General features: G+C 51.8%; 1 protein-coding gene across 3 annotated transcripts; it reads left to right on the forward strand.

Annotated features, from left to right (window-relative positions):
- Positions 1 to 2,929: 2,929 nt before the first annotated feature.
- Positions 2,930 to 15,580, forward strand: Igfbp4 (insulin-like growth factor binding protein 4). Of its 3 annotated transcripts, none has more exons than XM_030245599.1 (5): positions 2,930 to 3,023; positions 3,917 to 4,770; positions 11,151 to 11,296; positions 12,019 to 12,153; positions 14,370 to 15,580. In XM_030245599.1, exons 2-5 carry the CDS (start codon positions 4,422 to 4,424, stop codon positions 14,502 to 14,504), a joined length of 765 nt encoding a protein of 254 aa, XP_030101459.1. In that variant the 5' UTR covers positions 2,930 to 3,023; positions 3,917 to 4,421; the 3' UTR covers positions 14,505 to 15,580. The 3 variants fall into 3 exon arrangements, with proteins under 3 accessions (XP_030101459.1, XP_030101458.1, NP_034647.1); XM_030245598.1 differs by having other exon boundaries at positions 3,005 to 3,183; NM_010517.4 differs by lacking the exon at positions 2,930 to 3,023 and having other exon boundaries at positions 4,169 to 4,770.
- Positions 15,581 to 15,950: the final 370 nt, after the last annotated feature.

Consider the following 15,950-nt stretch of genomic DNA (forward strand, 5'->3'; position numbering starts at 1 on the left):
ATCTTTGTCCCTCGACCTGCTATGTGACTTTGAGTAAGTTATGTAATCCTTATGTGCCTCGCTTTTCCTGTCTTAAAAAGACAACACTGATAACGCTGACTTCATGAAGCTCCCTGTGACACGGTCAATGGGAGTTAAAGGGTTAATTCTCATAATTATATATTTTTGTCTATCCCATCAGACAAGATGCCCCCGAGGGCAAGCTTATCAGATTGGGTGTTCCCTGAGAACAGAATTTTGTTTATTTATTTATTTATTTATTTATTTATTTATGTATTTATTTATTTATGAGAAGGTCTCACTATATCCTGGAACTCACTATATAGACCAGGCTGGTCTCCAACTCACAGAGCTCCCCTCCTGCCTCTGCCTGTGCTGGAATGAAATATATGCACCACCATGCCCAGTCACAACTCTGTCTTTATTGGCTTTGAGAGCCCCGACCCCTACCCGCAATCTGTTCTCTGAGGTCAGCAGAAGCCTGGAATTGTCCCAGGAAGGCAGCTAATGAGACTGGCTGATCATCAAGTCAGGGAGAGGATGGGCAGGAAGGGGCTGGATGGATGGGGGGGGGGGGGAGAGTTTCCTCATCTGTGCATCAGGTAGAGTGTCTTCCCAGGTCCCAGGAAGCAGGGACTGATAAAACCGTCCATGCTCCCGCCCAGGCAAGAGCAGGGAAATAGGATTCTGCTTCCCAGAGGCACATTACAGGAGCGTCCAGCCCACAGGAGGCGAAGCCAGGTGGAGGGACCAGCCTGTACCAGTAACTCTGCCCGTGGATTTCAGACTCCTCCCTTTCTTCTTGATTGTTTGAGACAGAGTCACTGTATGGCCCAGGCTGGCCTCTCCTAAGTACTGGGAGTATAGGCCTGGGCAACCATGCCTGGGTAAAATGACCTTCAGGGGCTACAGAGATTTGAACCTAGGACCTCATGCGTGCTAGGTAAGTACTCTACAAGTAAGCTATATATATCTCCAGTTCTCAGAACCCCTGTCATTATCCCCTCTTGTTTTCTTCTAACCATTCTCCATGGTTGAGCCCATGAATTTTGCCCCTTCCCACTTCCTTTTTACCTCCCTTCCTTCATTTCTTCAATGATGAAAATTACTTATTTATATGTTAAATGGGGACCTGAAGACAGATGGCTCAGCTTCCAGAGAACTCCAGTTCAGGTCCCAGCAGATCTCAGGTGGCTTACAGTGCCTATAACCCCAGCTCCAAGAGATCTGATGCCTCTGGCCTCTCTGCCTCTGTGGGTTCCTGCACTCATGTACACATCCACTTAACAGACACACACACACATAATCAAAAAATACTAGGGCAGGCTGGAGAGATGGCTCAGCGGTTAAGAGCACTGACTGCTCTTCCAAAGGTCATGAGTTCATTTCCCAGCAACCACACAGTGGCTCACAACCCTCTGTAAAGGGATCTGATGCCCTCTTCTGGTGTGTTTGAAGACTGCAATGGTGTGCGCATATAAAATCAATCTTTAAGAAAACCACTATGACTTGGTAGCCTGTCTTCTATGCTAGCACTCAAGAACCAGAGGTAACTGGATCTTCAAGAGTTCAAGGCTAGCCTGGCCCACATAGTGACTTCTAGGCCAGCAAAGGTTACATAATGAGACCTCCCGTCTCAAAATAAATAAATACCAATAAATCCATTTTATAAAGATGTTAAGTAACAGATCTATAATTGTAAAGGGCTCTGCTACAACTTAACACTCAGAGCCCTGGCTCTGACTACTGTTCCTCCTATCTCCTTGAGCAGCTTTTACTGCTGAGAGGCACACTAAACCAAGAGAGGCTCCAGTTTGGTGGAGGAGACACAGGTCGCACCATCAGAAGAGCTCCTATAATCTGGGATGAGTTCCTAGCAGGGGAGGCCTAGGAAGGACAAAATGCTTGGTGCCTATCTCCTTCTAGGCACTTCTCAGAGATGCTTATAAAGTCCCTTTTGCTTGACAGGTCCTGAAGGTCCTGAGCTTCAGCATCCCTAATGAGGGCGAAGTGACAGGCTGGATAATCATCTAGTCTGACCATGCTGATACCAGTTTAATTTTATTCTTGAGCACAGGAAACTTGGCTTCAGGTCACATCAGCAGTGAATATTTCTCATGCCCCAGAGGTAGAACTGGCTTCGAGTGCCTCTGGGTCCCCATGTGTCCCATATAAATATCTCCTAGAGCGCCTGCCCATGTCTTAGAAAACTTATTTTCATTACACACTTGTCTTCTCTCTTCTTGAGGCAAAAGTCCTGGGATAATAAGTGCTTAGTGAATGTACCTTATGTGGAGAGTCATGCTTGAGCCCTGACTTCCCGGGAATGGGGTGGGGGTGGGGAGACACCAGAGGAAGGTTTGGGGGCAGAGGAGGTGTTGGGGTTGCAGGATGGGGGCCTCTGTCTCATCTAGAGACCTTTACAGAACACCCACTTTCATCAGCACGCGCGTCTATTCATCTTGGGTTTGCTGTCTGGCCGGCAAGTTGAGTGCTGGGCCTCAGAACTGTCCTTATTGGTCCTTCTTGTTCCCACAGGAGCTCCAAGAAGTGGCATAGGCTTCCTTTTAGCTAGACACCAACTTCAACTTGGTGCATTAAGTATAAGGCTGACTGGGTTTAAGGACGAGGATGGGGGCAGGGACTGGCTTCCGAATCAAAAACAAAACAAAACAGAAGCAAAAACAAAAAACCCGCTGTCTTCCCCCAGGAGCTTCAAGAACCCGTTCTGTTCACTTTTCTCTATGGCAGATGAGACAGGAGAGACCCAACTTTATCCTTGCGATGGGACTGAGGGAAGGAATCCTATCACTTCAACCCTCCTGCAGTCTTAGAGGTTGCCAGTAGGTGCCGTCAGTTCGCAACTTTTTGATCAGTCTTCCAGGTCCGGGTCTTGGTGCCTTTCTCCCTCCAACCGCGCCAACAGTCTGCGGTGCAGAAAGTGGGAGGTGGCCTAATTCCTCCGAGGCTGAAAGACCCCGACTCTGGGACAAAGAACCGGAAGAGGTCTAGGAAATCTTTAGGTTGGTTGCTCCTTGGATGTTTAGCCCAACCCTTCCGGACCCCATCCACCCGCAAAATCCTTCGGTCCTCCGACTGTGCCTGGACAGACACAAGAAGCGAACTCCTTGGTTGGGGAGGATGAGGAGGCGTAGGGAGAAATGAAAAAGAAGGTGGTAGGAGGTGGGTCTCTCCTCCAAACGCGACTCTAGATCAATTCCCGTTTCCAACAGAATTGCTGCGAGGGGAAGGGATATATTTATCAATAATCCCTTTATCACCCAGGGGCAAAGTGGCGTCGGGAAAATTAAAAGGCCGCTTCTCTTTCTGGAAATCTTTGACTGCCATCTACTGGGAAACTGTTGCAGTAACTATGCAAACACACAATGAGTACATGAAGTGGAGCCCCCTGGAGTTGTTCGACTCACATCTTGTACAAAGCCAATGGCAGTCTCCTTCCAGAATCTAAGCAGGGCGGTAGAGGGAACAACATCTAGGAAGGAGGAAGAGGCTTGGCACTTTGTTCTGGAGTTCTGGAAGCAGAGTGCAGCAAGGCCCAAATGGAACCAGGGGCGGGGGTCAAGCGACAGGGGTTCAGGGGCAAGTGAGAAGACTGCCTATTAGCACCTTGAGGCCAGAACTCTCCTGGACCCTTTACAGAGTGCTTAGTCGCCTTGTCCCACTTTAGCGCGGTCTCTAGAGGTTGACTGGACATACCCGGGGGGTGGGTGGGGGTGACCGGAGGACTCTGGCCAGGGATGGGAACTGAACAAGAGAATCTTGAATCCGCTATGAGGTCAGGTTTTCTGTGGCAGCAGGAGGATCTCCTAGGTGTCTGGGAAGGACTCCTTCGAGGTCGAGGGAGGGGGGCAAAGCAACATCCCCTTCGTTTCCCCTCGCCCTGCTTCCTCTTCAGGGTCCAGCTCAGAGGCTCTCCGCGCGCAGGCCACCGCTTCCAAACTGCGTCGCTTTCTTCGGCGGGGCAAAGGACTTTCAGATGTTGTAGCGGTGGCGGCGACTCAGGCCAGCGCCCCCTCCCCCCTAACGGCCTCTTCTCCCGCTCCATTGCTCCAGTTCCCCCTCGCCCTCCCCTGCTCTCCCACCTCGGGGACGGCGCTGGGGGTGTGGCCAGGGGGCCGGTATAAAGTCCCGGGAGCCGGTCCCGGGCAGCCGCTCAGCCCCCTGCCCCCCGCCGCCTGCTGGGCCGGCCGAGGATGCAGCGCAGCGCCTCGGTGGCCAGGCTCGCTCTGCTCCAGCGTGCTTGCTAACTTCCCCGGCTCCGTCTCTGCCTGCCGGGGTCGCCCCGTGTCCCTGCGCCCTCCGGGTCTGGTTCTCTAAGCTCTCTGGGCGCTGCCTCCGGGTCCCTTGCAGCCCGCTCGCGAGCCCGCGCTCCCCTCCTGCGCCCCACCCTCGTCCTCGCCATGCTGCCCTTCGGCCTCGTGGCCGCCCTGCTGCTGGCCGCAGGGCCTCGGCCGAGCCTGGGCGACGAAGCCATCCACTGCCCCCCTTGCTCCGAGGAGAAGCTGGCGCGCTGCCGCCCCCCCGTGGGTTGCGAGGAGTTGGTGCGGGAGCCAGGCTGCGGTTGTTGCGCCACTTGCGCCCTGGGCTTGGGGATGCCCTGCGGGGTGTACACCCCACGCTGTGGCTCAGGCATGCGCTGCTACCCTCCCCGGGGGGTGGAGAAGCCCCTGCGTACATTGATGCACGGGCAAGGCGTGTGCACGGAGCTGTCGGAAATCGAAGCCATCCAGGAAAGCCTGCAGACCTCTGGTAAGGTACACCTACCTTCCCTCGGCCACATTTCCCAAACACCCTCCTCCCTGCAACTTAGTTCCCATTCTGGCTGGCCTGGAAGGCCCGTCAATGCCCCCTGTGAGTTGAGGAGAAGGGAGGTACGTGGCAGAGCTTAGAAACAGCCAAGAATGCTGGCATTTAATCCCAGCACCAGTTGCCACTGGTCGAGGGAAACCTACCCCACCTCTTCATCTCAAACCTCCTAAGTACTTCTTTGGGAAGAGGGGCCTTGGCCTCAGTGGTAAGCCTGGCTCCTGAGGTAAGTTAAATGACCTGATTCAGTTACATTTGTCATCTAGAGTTAGATGACTGCGATGATAAGGTGTGCGTGCGTGTGTGTGTGTGTGTGTGTGTGTGTGTGTGTGTACATGCACATGTGCATACGTGTGTGCATGTGTCTGTGGGGGGTGATAAGGATGGTGTGTGTGTACATGCGCATGTGCATACGTGTGTGCAAGTGTCTGTGGGGGTGATAAGGATGGTGTGCTTGTGCACGTTTGTGTGATAAGGATGGTATGTGTATTCGAGCGGGAGGCAGTGTGTGTGTGTGTGTGTGTGTGTGTGTGTGTGTGTGTGTTGGGACGGTTCCTTTCTGTTCCTGATCCAGAGCCTGATCCACACACCCAGTCTCAGGTGAGAGGTGTGAGGAGCCAGGGGCTGGGCCTTTCACTCATCACCCTGGGGTGAAGTGGGACATACAATTCAGAAGAACCTCTGGGGTAAAGAACATGCGACTTGGACTTCCCCCAAAGGCTCAGAAAGCAAAGGAAGAGAAGGCAGGGCTCTTTCTGCCAGGTTGGCACATCCAGGTTTCTTGCTCCTTCCTTCTGGCAGGTGCCATCTGAGGGGGTTGGAGGGAAATGCTGGTTGCTGGTCCCGAGTTGCAGACCCCTTGGGTATATGGGACTGAGAAGAGAGGAGGGCTAGACAGACAGATCTTGCATTTATTCCTTCTCCTTTGTCCACTTGTCGGTGGACCTTTCTCCGTTTCTTCTTGGAACCTTTCTCTTGTCCGTCTGCTATTTCCTGCCGTATCTCTCAACTTCCAGTTTCACCAAACAGCCCCGACTTCTCTTTTTCTCGGTCTCCTTGAGCCTGACTAGTTTCCTTCTCTTGCTCTGACTTCGTTTGGTTTTCTGCAGTCCTTCCACTTCCATCTCAGACGCTCTCGCTCTTTTGATGTCCTGACAGTGACTCCTTCTGCGTGTTCTGCCTTTCACTGTCTCCCTGACTCTGGTTATTGTCCCTCCTCTGACAGCCAGGCTCTCTGAACCACCACAGAGCTTCTCTCTTGCCTGATATTCGAATCCTCCATTGTTGCAGTCCGGATGCTGGGACTTGAGCCCCAAGCTTCCTGCTCTGGGTCCCAGGCCACTCCACTTCCTCAATCCTCAACAGTTTGTTAGTCTGAGGAAAGCAGGATGCAGGGAAAACAGGAAGGAGATGGACTCCAGGGGTGCCTCTCTGCCCTTCCTGCTCCTGGGGCAAGGAGAGATGGGTCAGCAGAAAATATTCTGGGAGAAATGCCAGCCTGGCAACCAGCTTTGCTGGAGGAGGAGGAGGAAGAGGAGGAGGAGGAGGGGGAAGAAGAGGAGGAGGAGGGGGAGGAGGGGGAGGAGGAGGGGGAGGAGGGGGAGGAGGAGGGGGAGGAGGGGGGGGGCAGTGAGACCTGGAGAGAGGGTTGCATTTTTAAGATGCCCACTTTGAGTCTTTGCTCCCTTCCAGCTGGTGGGCATCTAGCCCCAGGTGAAGATGGTGAGTAGTCTTTCCCCTCTCCCCAACTTGAGCCCAAGCCAGAAGAGCTCAACAAGAGTCTTCTCTTCTGGTTGCATAGGAGCATCCCTGCTGTGTGGAGGAAAACCAGATCCCCTGGATCTGGAAGGCCTGGCACAGTTTCTGATTGCTCGGTGGATGTGAGGTTAGCCAGCTTCAAGAGGTGTCTAGGAATAGGGTGCCAATACGTCTTGTCTTGGAATTCAGATCTCAAGACGCTAATTCCCCTCCCACTTCTTGACCTTGTCTTCTACGAGCACAGTGGACACAACTGTCTGAGGAAGGCAAATTTGGTCACAAGAGGGCAGACCTTAGTCACTTGGTTGGCAAGCTATGGCCAATGCTTTCTAGTCATCAGAGGAGTACGTCCTTGTTGAGCGAGGCCTGGAACCTTTGCATCATGGGAAGAGTACCTATAGAACTGTACCAGCCTTGCAGGATCGCTGGTGAATTACTGAGCGGGGCTCAGCCCATACCTTACACTGTCAGTAGAACTTTGTCCCTTTTAGGTCTTTAGGTTTGGGACCAGAAATAAAGGGCATTATTTTCTTTAATAATAACTAGTAAAGGGCACATAAGTCTATTGTTTCTGTTCTTTCCTCTTGGGGCTGAGCTTCAGCTGACTCTTTAGGTGAGTTGTCCTTTGGTACAGCTCTCATTATGTTTTTTTCCCTAGGGGTAGGCTATCCCTTCTCTTTCCAGCCTGCCTTGCTCTCCCCTCTGACAGGTTGGCGATCAGTACAACCAAGGCCACCAGAGGTGGGGATGGGCGTATGCATCAGAAGTCTACAGTTTCACATCATGGACTTTTGAAATCCGAGAGGGTGTTCGATGGGGAGGTCAAGCTTGGGACAGGGAGTTCCTAAACCAGGCTCTAGGTCCCCCCGGGACAGGGTTAAGGAACAGGCAGGCTGGGTTAATTTTTAGTCAACATAGCAAATATGTTCCCTCCTTCAGTACTGGGAATCTAGTCATGTCATGGAAACTGGGCTTTCCCAGACATTCTGTGCTTTAGGGGAGAGAGGTGGAAGAACATGGCTGCCTAGAGTTTTTCTTTAATATTGACATAGCCTAAACTATTGGTGGCTCAAGTGGCCAAAGACACATCTCCCTTCCTCTTCTCCACGTAGGCAACCACAGTGTCCTCCTCTGTCAAGTGTCTCATGGTTCTGAGGTGTTTGACATAGAGTGTATCTATAAGGTTCATAGATGGGCGTGGTGGTGAAGGTGGAGATGAAGGAGCTGAAGCTGGGACTTTGGAGACCATAGGGTAAGAGAGCAGAGTTGGGGAGAGTCACAGGAGAGGAGAGGGGTTTCTTTGGCTTTGCAATGATCTCTTGTCACATTAGAAGCCAGCAGCGAGGAACAACCATGAGGGGCACGCACCCCTTGAGCAAAATCTCAAAGAAACAGCCTGATATCTGTCCTGTATTCTCCAGCTAGGGTCTTGGGGATGAAGGAAGAGAGAGGCTTTTTTTTTTTTGTGGGCAGTTAGGTGACCCTCTGGAGCATGGCTGATACTTCTGAGTCTGGCTGTCAGGATCCACTCAGTTCTTAGCCTGGGTGTCTTAGAGAGGGGTCAGGGGCTGGTCTTGAAGGAGAAATCATAGGCGTGGAAAGTAGGCAGTGGGAACTTTGCCTCTACTGGGGCCAGAGCTGTACACAGCTTCTCCCTGGGGGCTCCTTGTCCTTCTCTGCAGTGGAGTGAAGAGCAAGACTTCTGCCATGGCTGGGTGGCAGTCTGCCCAGCTCTAAGCAAGAACTAGATGGGAAGACCTGCTTCACATTGGCAACTCCACCTTCTAGACAAGCTCTTGGAGACCTAGCAAGAGGGCGAAGGGTCTGCTCCCCACCCCCACCCCACCCCCCACCCCCAGCTCCTGCCTCGGTGTTATCGGGACGTTGGTAGAGGGCATTTGAAGCTGAACAGTGCTAGGAAGTTAATGTTTTTTGAGAGGCTCAGTGTTACACCCCTCCCCCACCGAAGCTCAGTACCTAGAGGTGGATTCCAGGATGAGTCCTTAGCCCGCTAGGTGAGCACGGATGGGTCGGGGAGAAGTTACAGATTAAATGGAGAGTCAACAAAACCATGATGAGAGAGACCCGGATATTAGGGTGTCCTGGCTTGGTCTGTGTTTCTGACCAGGGCAGGGTCAGAGTACATGAGGGGGTGTAGACAGGCACACCTGGATGAGCATGTGTCTGGACATGTGATTATTCGTAAACATTTGTGATTCTGCGTCTGTGGGTGGATGTGGACTTAATCTATCTTATGACCCTAGGCGAATAAGAAGCTGTTCTTCCAAGATGGTGTTTTTTTTTTCCCCACTAAGTGTAGATTCAAACCAGGGTTCTCTGAGAAGACTATGCACACTCAGAGGCTGGCAGGCTGCTGGTGCAGCTGTGCCCAGTTAAGGCCCTCTTCAACATGGGGCCATTTAATTCTGACATCAGCATAAGCTATGTTTCTGGGCTTGCTCTGTGTCCTACGCTGTTGTAGGTTTCAGCAAGCTATTCAGTTGTTCTCGTTAATGGTGACCATCTTAAATACCCACGAATAAGCCCTAAGGACTCCTGTTGTTGGCTTCTATTCACAGAAATGCCGCATTGGGAAGCCGTGTTGTGGTCAAGTCTCTGGGCCATATTTGTCTGCGCTCTTGAGAGCTCATTGTATTCATAGCTTTGAGACTGTAGGGTGGAGGGGAAGGTGTTCTCTATCTCCCGAGGCAACCTCTTTCTTTAAAAACTCCTAAAACAAAACTAAGAAATAATTTGAGAGCTAGGAGCCAGATGTGGTGGCGTCTGCCTATAACCCAGTACTTCGGTGGCAAAGCTAGGAGGAGGGGGTATTAGAGGCCAGTCTCAGCTACATAGAAAGTTCGAGGCCAGCCTGAGCTATGTGAGACCCTGTCTCAAAACAAAAGAGAAAGAAAAGAGATATTAAGGCTGGGATAGTAGCTTAGAGGTAGAATCTTTGCCTAGCCTCGAATTCTTTACTGCCGAAAACTCTTCTTTACGGAGAAGAACCTGAGACTGGCATAGCCATTCTGGCTGAAAAGACAACAAATCAGAGAGAATAGATTCATGGGAATGGTGTGCCTAAAGTCAGTCCTGAGATGTGTTATGTGAGTCCCAGTGATCTCCTCTATCCAGTTTAGCTGACTTTCCCATGCTTGGTGCGGCTCTGGGGCCTCCCTGGGACTATCCGTTCATCACATAAGCAAAAGGCTGGTGGTATCTATCTGCTCTGTCTATTCTTGTTCTTTAATTTGACACTAGCACTTCAATCAACACAAAATTTGTCCATAGTGAATCAGTATGGAACTTAACGAAAGTTTGTTTGTTTGTTTGTTTTGTTATGTTTTTTTTGGATGGTTTAGATCCCTTCTTGCCCGGTGTCCCTTCGTTTATGTGCCTCACTTCCCTTGTCCCCCCAAACTAGAAGATTAAAACAAAAACCAACTCCCCAGCTTTGGCTAGGCAGAGAAATACCATTTGACCCAGAGGCAGCTCTGGGACTGTTGCCATGTATGGAGGAACCTGCTCAATCCTCAGGAAAAAAAAAAAAAAAGTCCTGACGCAAACCAGATGTAACCTCCTGTCTGCCTGCCAACATCTGGAATGCTGGCAGGGCCTCTGCACTTGGGCCCGCATTGAGCTGCCAAGTCTGAGGATTTCAGAGGTGGCTCTGATGTGCTTTCGAGAAGCCTCCCAGCCTCTTTCTCCAGCTCAGCCCTGCGTTCTGGCCCTGGCAAGCAAGAGTGAGCAGCAGGTCACACTGCAGGGCCTTCTGGATGGGGCAGCTCACATAGAGCCTGCAAGGGGGGGGGGGAGGGCTATGCAGACGGGGTCTGCCCTCCTAATTTGCATTTCCAGATAGCCCATTGCCTGCTTCTGGTTGACTTCCATGGACACTGAATGGGGGCTCAAGTTTAAGGTTGTGAGACGTAAAGGTAGAGGCTGGAGAAATGTGTGTGGTTGTTTTCTTTGTTCTGGGGCTACACAGGGTCTTTCTTGGTCTCTCTGTCTCTCTCTCTCTCATGCAGACACACACACTCACAGATGCAGACAGTGGGAGAACCTTTGGGGCCAGACTCCTTGCTCATGGAAAATATGATTTTAGCCCTAGGGATCCCCGGCAGGCTCAGCCAGATGCTGAAAAAGCAGAGAAGGAGACAGGAAGAGTGAGCAGATGGAGAGGGAGATGGTGGGAGGAGTTGAACAGAGAGGGAGAAGATCCAGTAGTGCCCCCCTTCCATTGCCTGCCTCAGACCTCCCTGCAGGGCCCAAGGGACGCCCCCCCCCTGCCATCTGGGCAGTTACAGCTGGTGATTCATCATGGTGACCTGGGTGGGGAGAGGAACAAACCAAGGACTTCAAGAGGAATATGCTCCCAAAGAGATCCAGAGGAGTGGGGTGGAGGTGGGGGGTGCTCCTATTCCTTACTTCTCGCCCTGAGACTCAGCGAGACTCAGCCATGCCGTGGAGACTCCCTGCGGAGGAGGAACCTGGGGGCTCTGTGCTGGAGGAGGATAAACCTCTGTTCTGATGCTGACCTCTGCCTTTCTTGGATGGCCCTACAGACAAGGATGAGAGCGAACATCCCAACAACAGCTTCAACCCCTGCAGTGCCCATGATCACAGGTGCCTGCAGAAGCATATGGCCAAAATTAGAGATCGGAGCAAGATGAAGATCGTGGGGACACCTCGGGAGGAACCCCGTCCTGTGGTGAGCACCTCTGACCCACAGATGTGCATGCTTATAGATATGTCACAATGACTAGACCTGGGCTATGTTCACCTAGCAAACACTGACGCTCCCTGTGTGTAACAGGACCTCATCGGTACCCTGGAAGGAGTCCTCATTTCTCTCTGTGATTCCTTTTGTGTTCTGCACATGAGTATTGGCACAGCAAGTAGACTGATAAAGCAGGGCCCAAGCTCCCTAGTGTTTCTTGGTCCTTTTTGTTTGGTTAGTTGGTTTGGTTTTTCAAGACCAGTTTCTCTGTGTAGCCCTGGCTGTCCTGGAACTCGCTCTGTAGACCAGGCTGGCCATGAATTCAGAGACCGGATTGCCTCTGCCTTCTCTAGTACTGGGATTAAAGGCACACATCACCCCAGCCTGTTTTTTGTTTTGTTTAATGGTTATTTATTGTAAGACAGGGTTTCCCTTTGCAGCCCAGGCTGGCCTAGAACTTCCTAAATATACCAAGCTAGCCTTGAACTTGGAACAGTTCTCCTGCTTCTGCTTCCAGAGGGCAGGCGTTGCAGACGTGTGCCCCCACCTCCTGCCTCTTTGGGACTGCCGAGTGTCAAAACCTCCTCCTGGATGTCCACTGTTGGTGCCTGAGTCTGAGTTTCTGGTTTCACTTCTTGAGCCCCTGTCCAGCACCCAGGCCTTGATCTTCCTGCCTTTCTCATGTGCTGAGCAGTGTGCACTTCTGTCCCCAGCCCCAGGGTTCCTGCCAGAGCGAGCTGCACCGGGCCCTGGAGCGGCTGGCCGCCTCACAGAGCCGTACCCACGAAGACCTCTTCATCATCCCCATTCCAAACTGTGACCGCAACGGCAACTTCCACCCCAAACAGGTGGGTCTCCCTTCCTGCTGCTCTGCCCTGGCCTCAGCCTGGGGAACTCCTAGCTCTCCGAAGGATGCTCCCAAAGGGAAGCTCTCCAAATCTGATCCAACCATTTGGGTCTCGCTAAGCTCTGTTCTACTCTCAGCATGTTCTGTCCACCTCGTTCCTTTTGGAGATGAGAGACAGACTCAGAAAGGATCCTGGCCAGCCCATGTCGCAGAGTGGCAGAGTGAATTCCCAGCAGAACTTGATTTCCTCCCAGGGCCCTTTGCAGCTTCTCAGGATCCCCCCATTGATGGTGTAGACCCTGTTCCCTGTGCTTCCCCTCCCCCTTTCCTCAAAGTAGTGCTCCCCATCTCTGACCATCTGGGTTGAGAGAATCCCAAGTTATGAGATGTCAAGGAGAAAATAGCCCACCCTTCCGCAGTTGAGCTCAGACTCCCCAAGTGCAGTCAAGAAGGAAGTAGAGGCAGGTTTGCCGGCCTGAGACTGTCACGTGGAAAGAGGGGTCAGGAGAGAAGGCAGCAGGTAGCATGTCCCACTCCCTCACTGACTGAGACCATCCAGCATGCTGGCTGGTGTATACTGCAGGGGCAGCCTGTTCCATCTCATCTCTGGCCCATCAGGAGGGCGGCAGGTCCAGGCAGGGAGCTGGCGTTGGAATGCCTTGTGCTGAATATGGCCTGGGGAGCCTTGTCCTGCTTCTCCTCTAGGTTAGGGGAGCATAGACAGGAATGTTGCTCTTGAGCTACGGACACATCCTCGTAGTGAGCTGCCACCGAAGCAGCAGAGGCCTTGTCAGGAGGATGACACAACTGTCCTAGGTCTGGACAGGGCAAGATGAAGGTGTGGAGTTGTGTGAAGGTGTAGAGGAATGGAGGCTCCTTAGAACCAGTGCCTGGCCTATCTTCAGCCTTCATCCCAACACACATTTCATGTCTCATTTCTGGATACCCCTCGCCCTTAATGAAACAAGCAAAACCCAAAGACCTGACTGTTGGGTTTGTGGAAAAATGAGGAGAAGGCGCAGGATAATTATGTCCCCCGCCTGTGTCGCAGTTTATTTCATGACTCACGCCTTACTGGATGTATTGGATGCACTTGATTATTGATTAAAGTTCAACATTTATACCAGGATTCATTTTTCCTGTTATATCATGTTACATGTATTTTTTTTACCCCTAATTTTTTTTTAAGATTTATTTATTATTATATGTAAGTACACTGTAGCTGTCTTCAGACACACCAGAAGAGGGAGTCAGATCTCGTTACGGATGGTTGTGAGCCACCATGTGGTTGCTGGGATTTGAACTCAGGACCTCCGGAAGAGCAGTCAGTGTTCTTAACCGCTGAGCCATCTCTCCAGCCCCTACCCCTAATTTTTATTGCAACAAAAACTATGACACCTGCTGGGCTGACGTGGTGGTGGCACACGCCTTTAGTCCCAGCGCCTGGGAGGCAGAGGCAGGTGAATCTCTGTGAGTTCGAGGCCAGCCTGGTCTACAAAACAAGTCCAGGATAGCCAGGGCTATACAGAGAAACCTTGCCTGGAAAAATCAAAAACAAAACCAGAGTCTATGACCCTTGACCCTTTCTCTCAAAACAAATTCTGCTGTCTTGAGCCAACCTTCATTCTGACTTTGAGTCTGGCTTAGAACTAGACTTTTGTGCTCTGCCCACGCCCACCCTCAGTCTAATTCTGACCTCAATTCTTCTGACCTTGACTTCTGTCTTTATTCTGACTTAAGCTTGCAACAATCCTCCTGCCTCTGCTTCCTGAGTATCAGGGTTCTAGGCATTGTGCCACCACATCTAATCCAACTGCTTCTGACTTGGGCTCTCAATGTCACCTGGCTTGTGTTTTAACCATATCCCTAACCTATCTTCATCTGTGGTCCTGATGCTGCCTCTGCTGTCAACTGTAATCCCATGCTTCAAGTCCCAGCCCAGCCACAACAAGCTGAAACATCTCCAGTGAACCCAGACCTTACATCTATCAGTTTAAGCCTTCTCAGATCCTGCCTCTGGAAGCTCTGTAGATCTCTTCCTTGAACGAGTCTCCCTACTCCAGTGAGCTCCAGGAACTGGTGCTCAAAAAGAGCTCTTGCCTTCAGCTATCATCTTGAAGGAACAACTGTCTGACCTGGGGCCTAGGCTGGAGGTGGTGTGGACTACCTGGTCTCTTTGTCTGCCTGGGACCTGACCTCATACCCTTGTCTTGGCAGTGTCACCCCGCCCTGGACGGACAGCGTGGCAAGTGCTGGTGTGTGGATCGGAAGACAGGGGTGAAGCTTCCTGGGGGTTTGGAACCCAAGGGGGAGCTGGACTGCCACCAGCTGGCTGACAGCTTCCAAGAGTGAGACCTGCCAGCAGGTGGGGGACTCAGTGCCCCCTACTAGGCCCCTATGCTCTGGGGTTGTAGAGTTGACCTGGCTTGGAGTCTGAGTCCTGGCTGTCTGCCTCTGGCCCTGCCCAAAATTTCCCTTTGTGTGTGTGTGCACACGCGTGCACATGCTCGTGTGTGTGTGTTTATAGGATGTGCCCTACAGGATAAGCCTGAGCCTTCTCGTGCCCATGATGGGCTTAGATACCCCCAAGAGGTCTGAGTGTAGCAATAGGAATTCCCAGTGTGCTTTCAAATCACTATGGAATTCATTCATTCATTCATTCATTCATCCACCTGAAAACACGTATTGAAAACATACTATGTGCCAGCTTTAGTTTTCAGCGCCGGGAAGCCTCGTTGTGATTTCCTCCGATTGTAGAATGTGACGAGGTGTTCTCAACTCAAGGCCCACGGGAGAAGAGAAACCTCATTCTTGGAGTGAGAGAGAAAGAAAGTGGTGAACATTGAACGCCCTCCCTCTCCATCTTGGCCAGAGCGTAGGAAGGTGTAGAGTAGAGGCTCACGGCTCCTGAGACCCACCTCTGCTCTGTGCTGCTGCGTAGAGCTCTCTCCTTGGGGCCTCCAGGGCACAAGCTTGAGGGACAGGGCCCATCTTTGGTCAGGGTATTCGGTCATCCGACAATGCCTTGCAGGTAGATCTCTGCTGTGGGAAAGGAATGGGGTGAGGAAGGCCGGAAGGACAGGGGGCAGGGAGGTGGGCTCATCACTCTGAGCCTGCAGGAGAGAGGAAAGAATGTGAGATTGGATTGTGTGTGTCTGAGGAATGGCCCCATTCTGGTCCCTATTTGTGGTTATTGGTCATGAAGTCACCAGGATGACTCTATCTTTCTAGTTGCCCACCACCTGTGGCTTTGCCTCCGTCCCCATATTTCCCTACCCTTATACCTCCTATCCCGCCATCTCTACCCCCCTGGGCATTTTCTGGCTTGCCTGGATAGATTTAGAGACCTGCTTGTTGGCTATAATGTCTTTTCATTCTTTCTTCTTCCTTTTTTAAAAAAATCAGAACAAAACCAAAAAGTGTCCAGATCATTGTGTTTGTTTGATTTATTTACGGTTAGAGATGGGGATGAATCAGGGGTGGAGGGAGGTGAGACATTTCTGCTTGGTGAGGGACTGCTGCAAACCAAAAGCCCTCTCCCTGAGTGCTCTCTGAGGACCCCACCCCCTACCCCAGCCTGCAGTCCCATTGCCCCAGTGGAGTGGGGTCCTGTGGTTTTGGAGGCCAAGGAAGCCTCGTGCGGCAGCGGCATTGGCTTCTGAATCGGGGACACAGCAGAGCTGGGGCACAGCCTAGAGTTTGCACAGGATGAGTTCAGAGATCAGTTTGGTTTATTCGGATGGGGATGGAGAGGATACTCTGCACTTGGGGGACTGGACAGTGGTGGTAAGCGCAGCA

Source organism: Mus musculus, chromosome 11, assembly GCF_000001635.26.
Source record: "Mus musculus strain C57BL/6J chromosome 11, GRCm38.p6 C57BL/6J".
Classification (NCBI taxonomy): domain Eukaryota; kingdom Metazoa; phylum Chordata; class Mammalia; order Rodentia; family Muridae; genus Mus; species Mus musculus.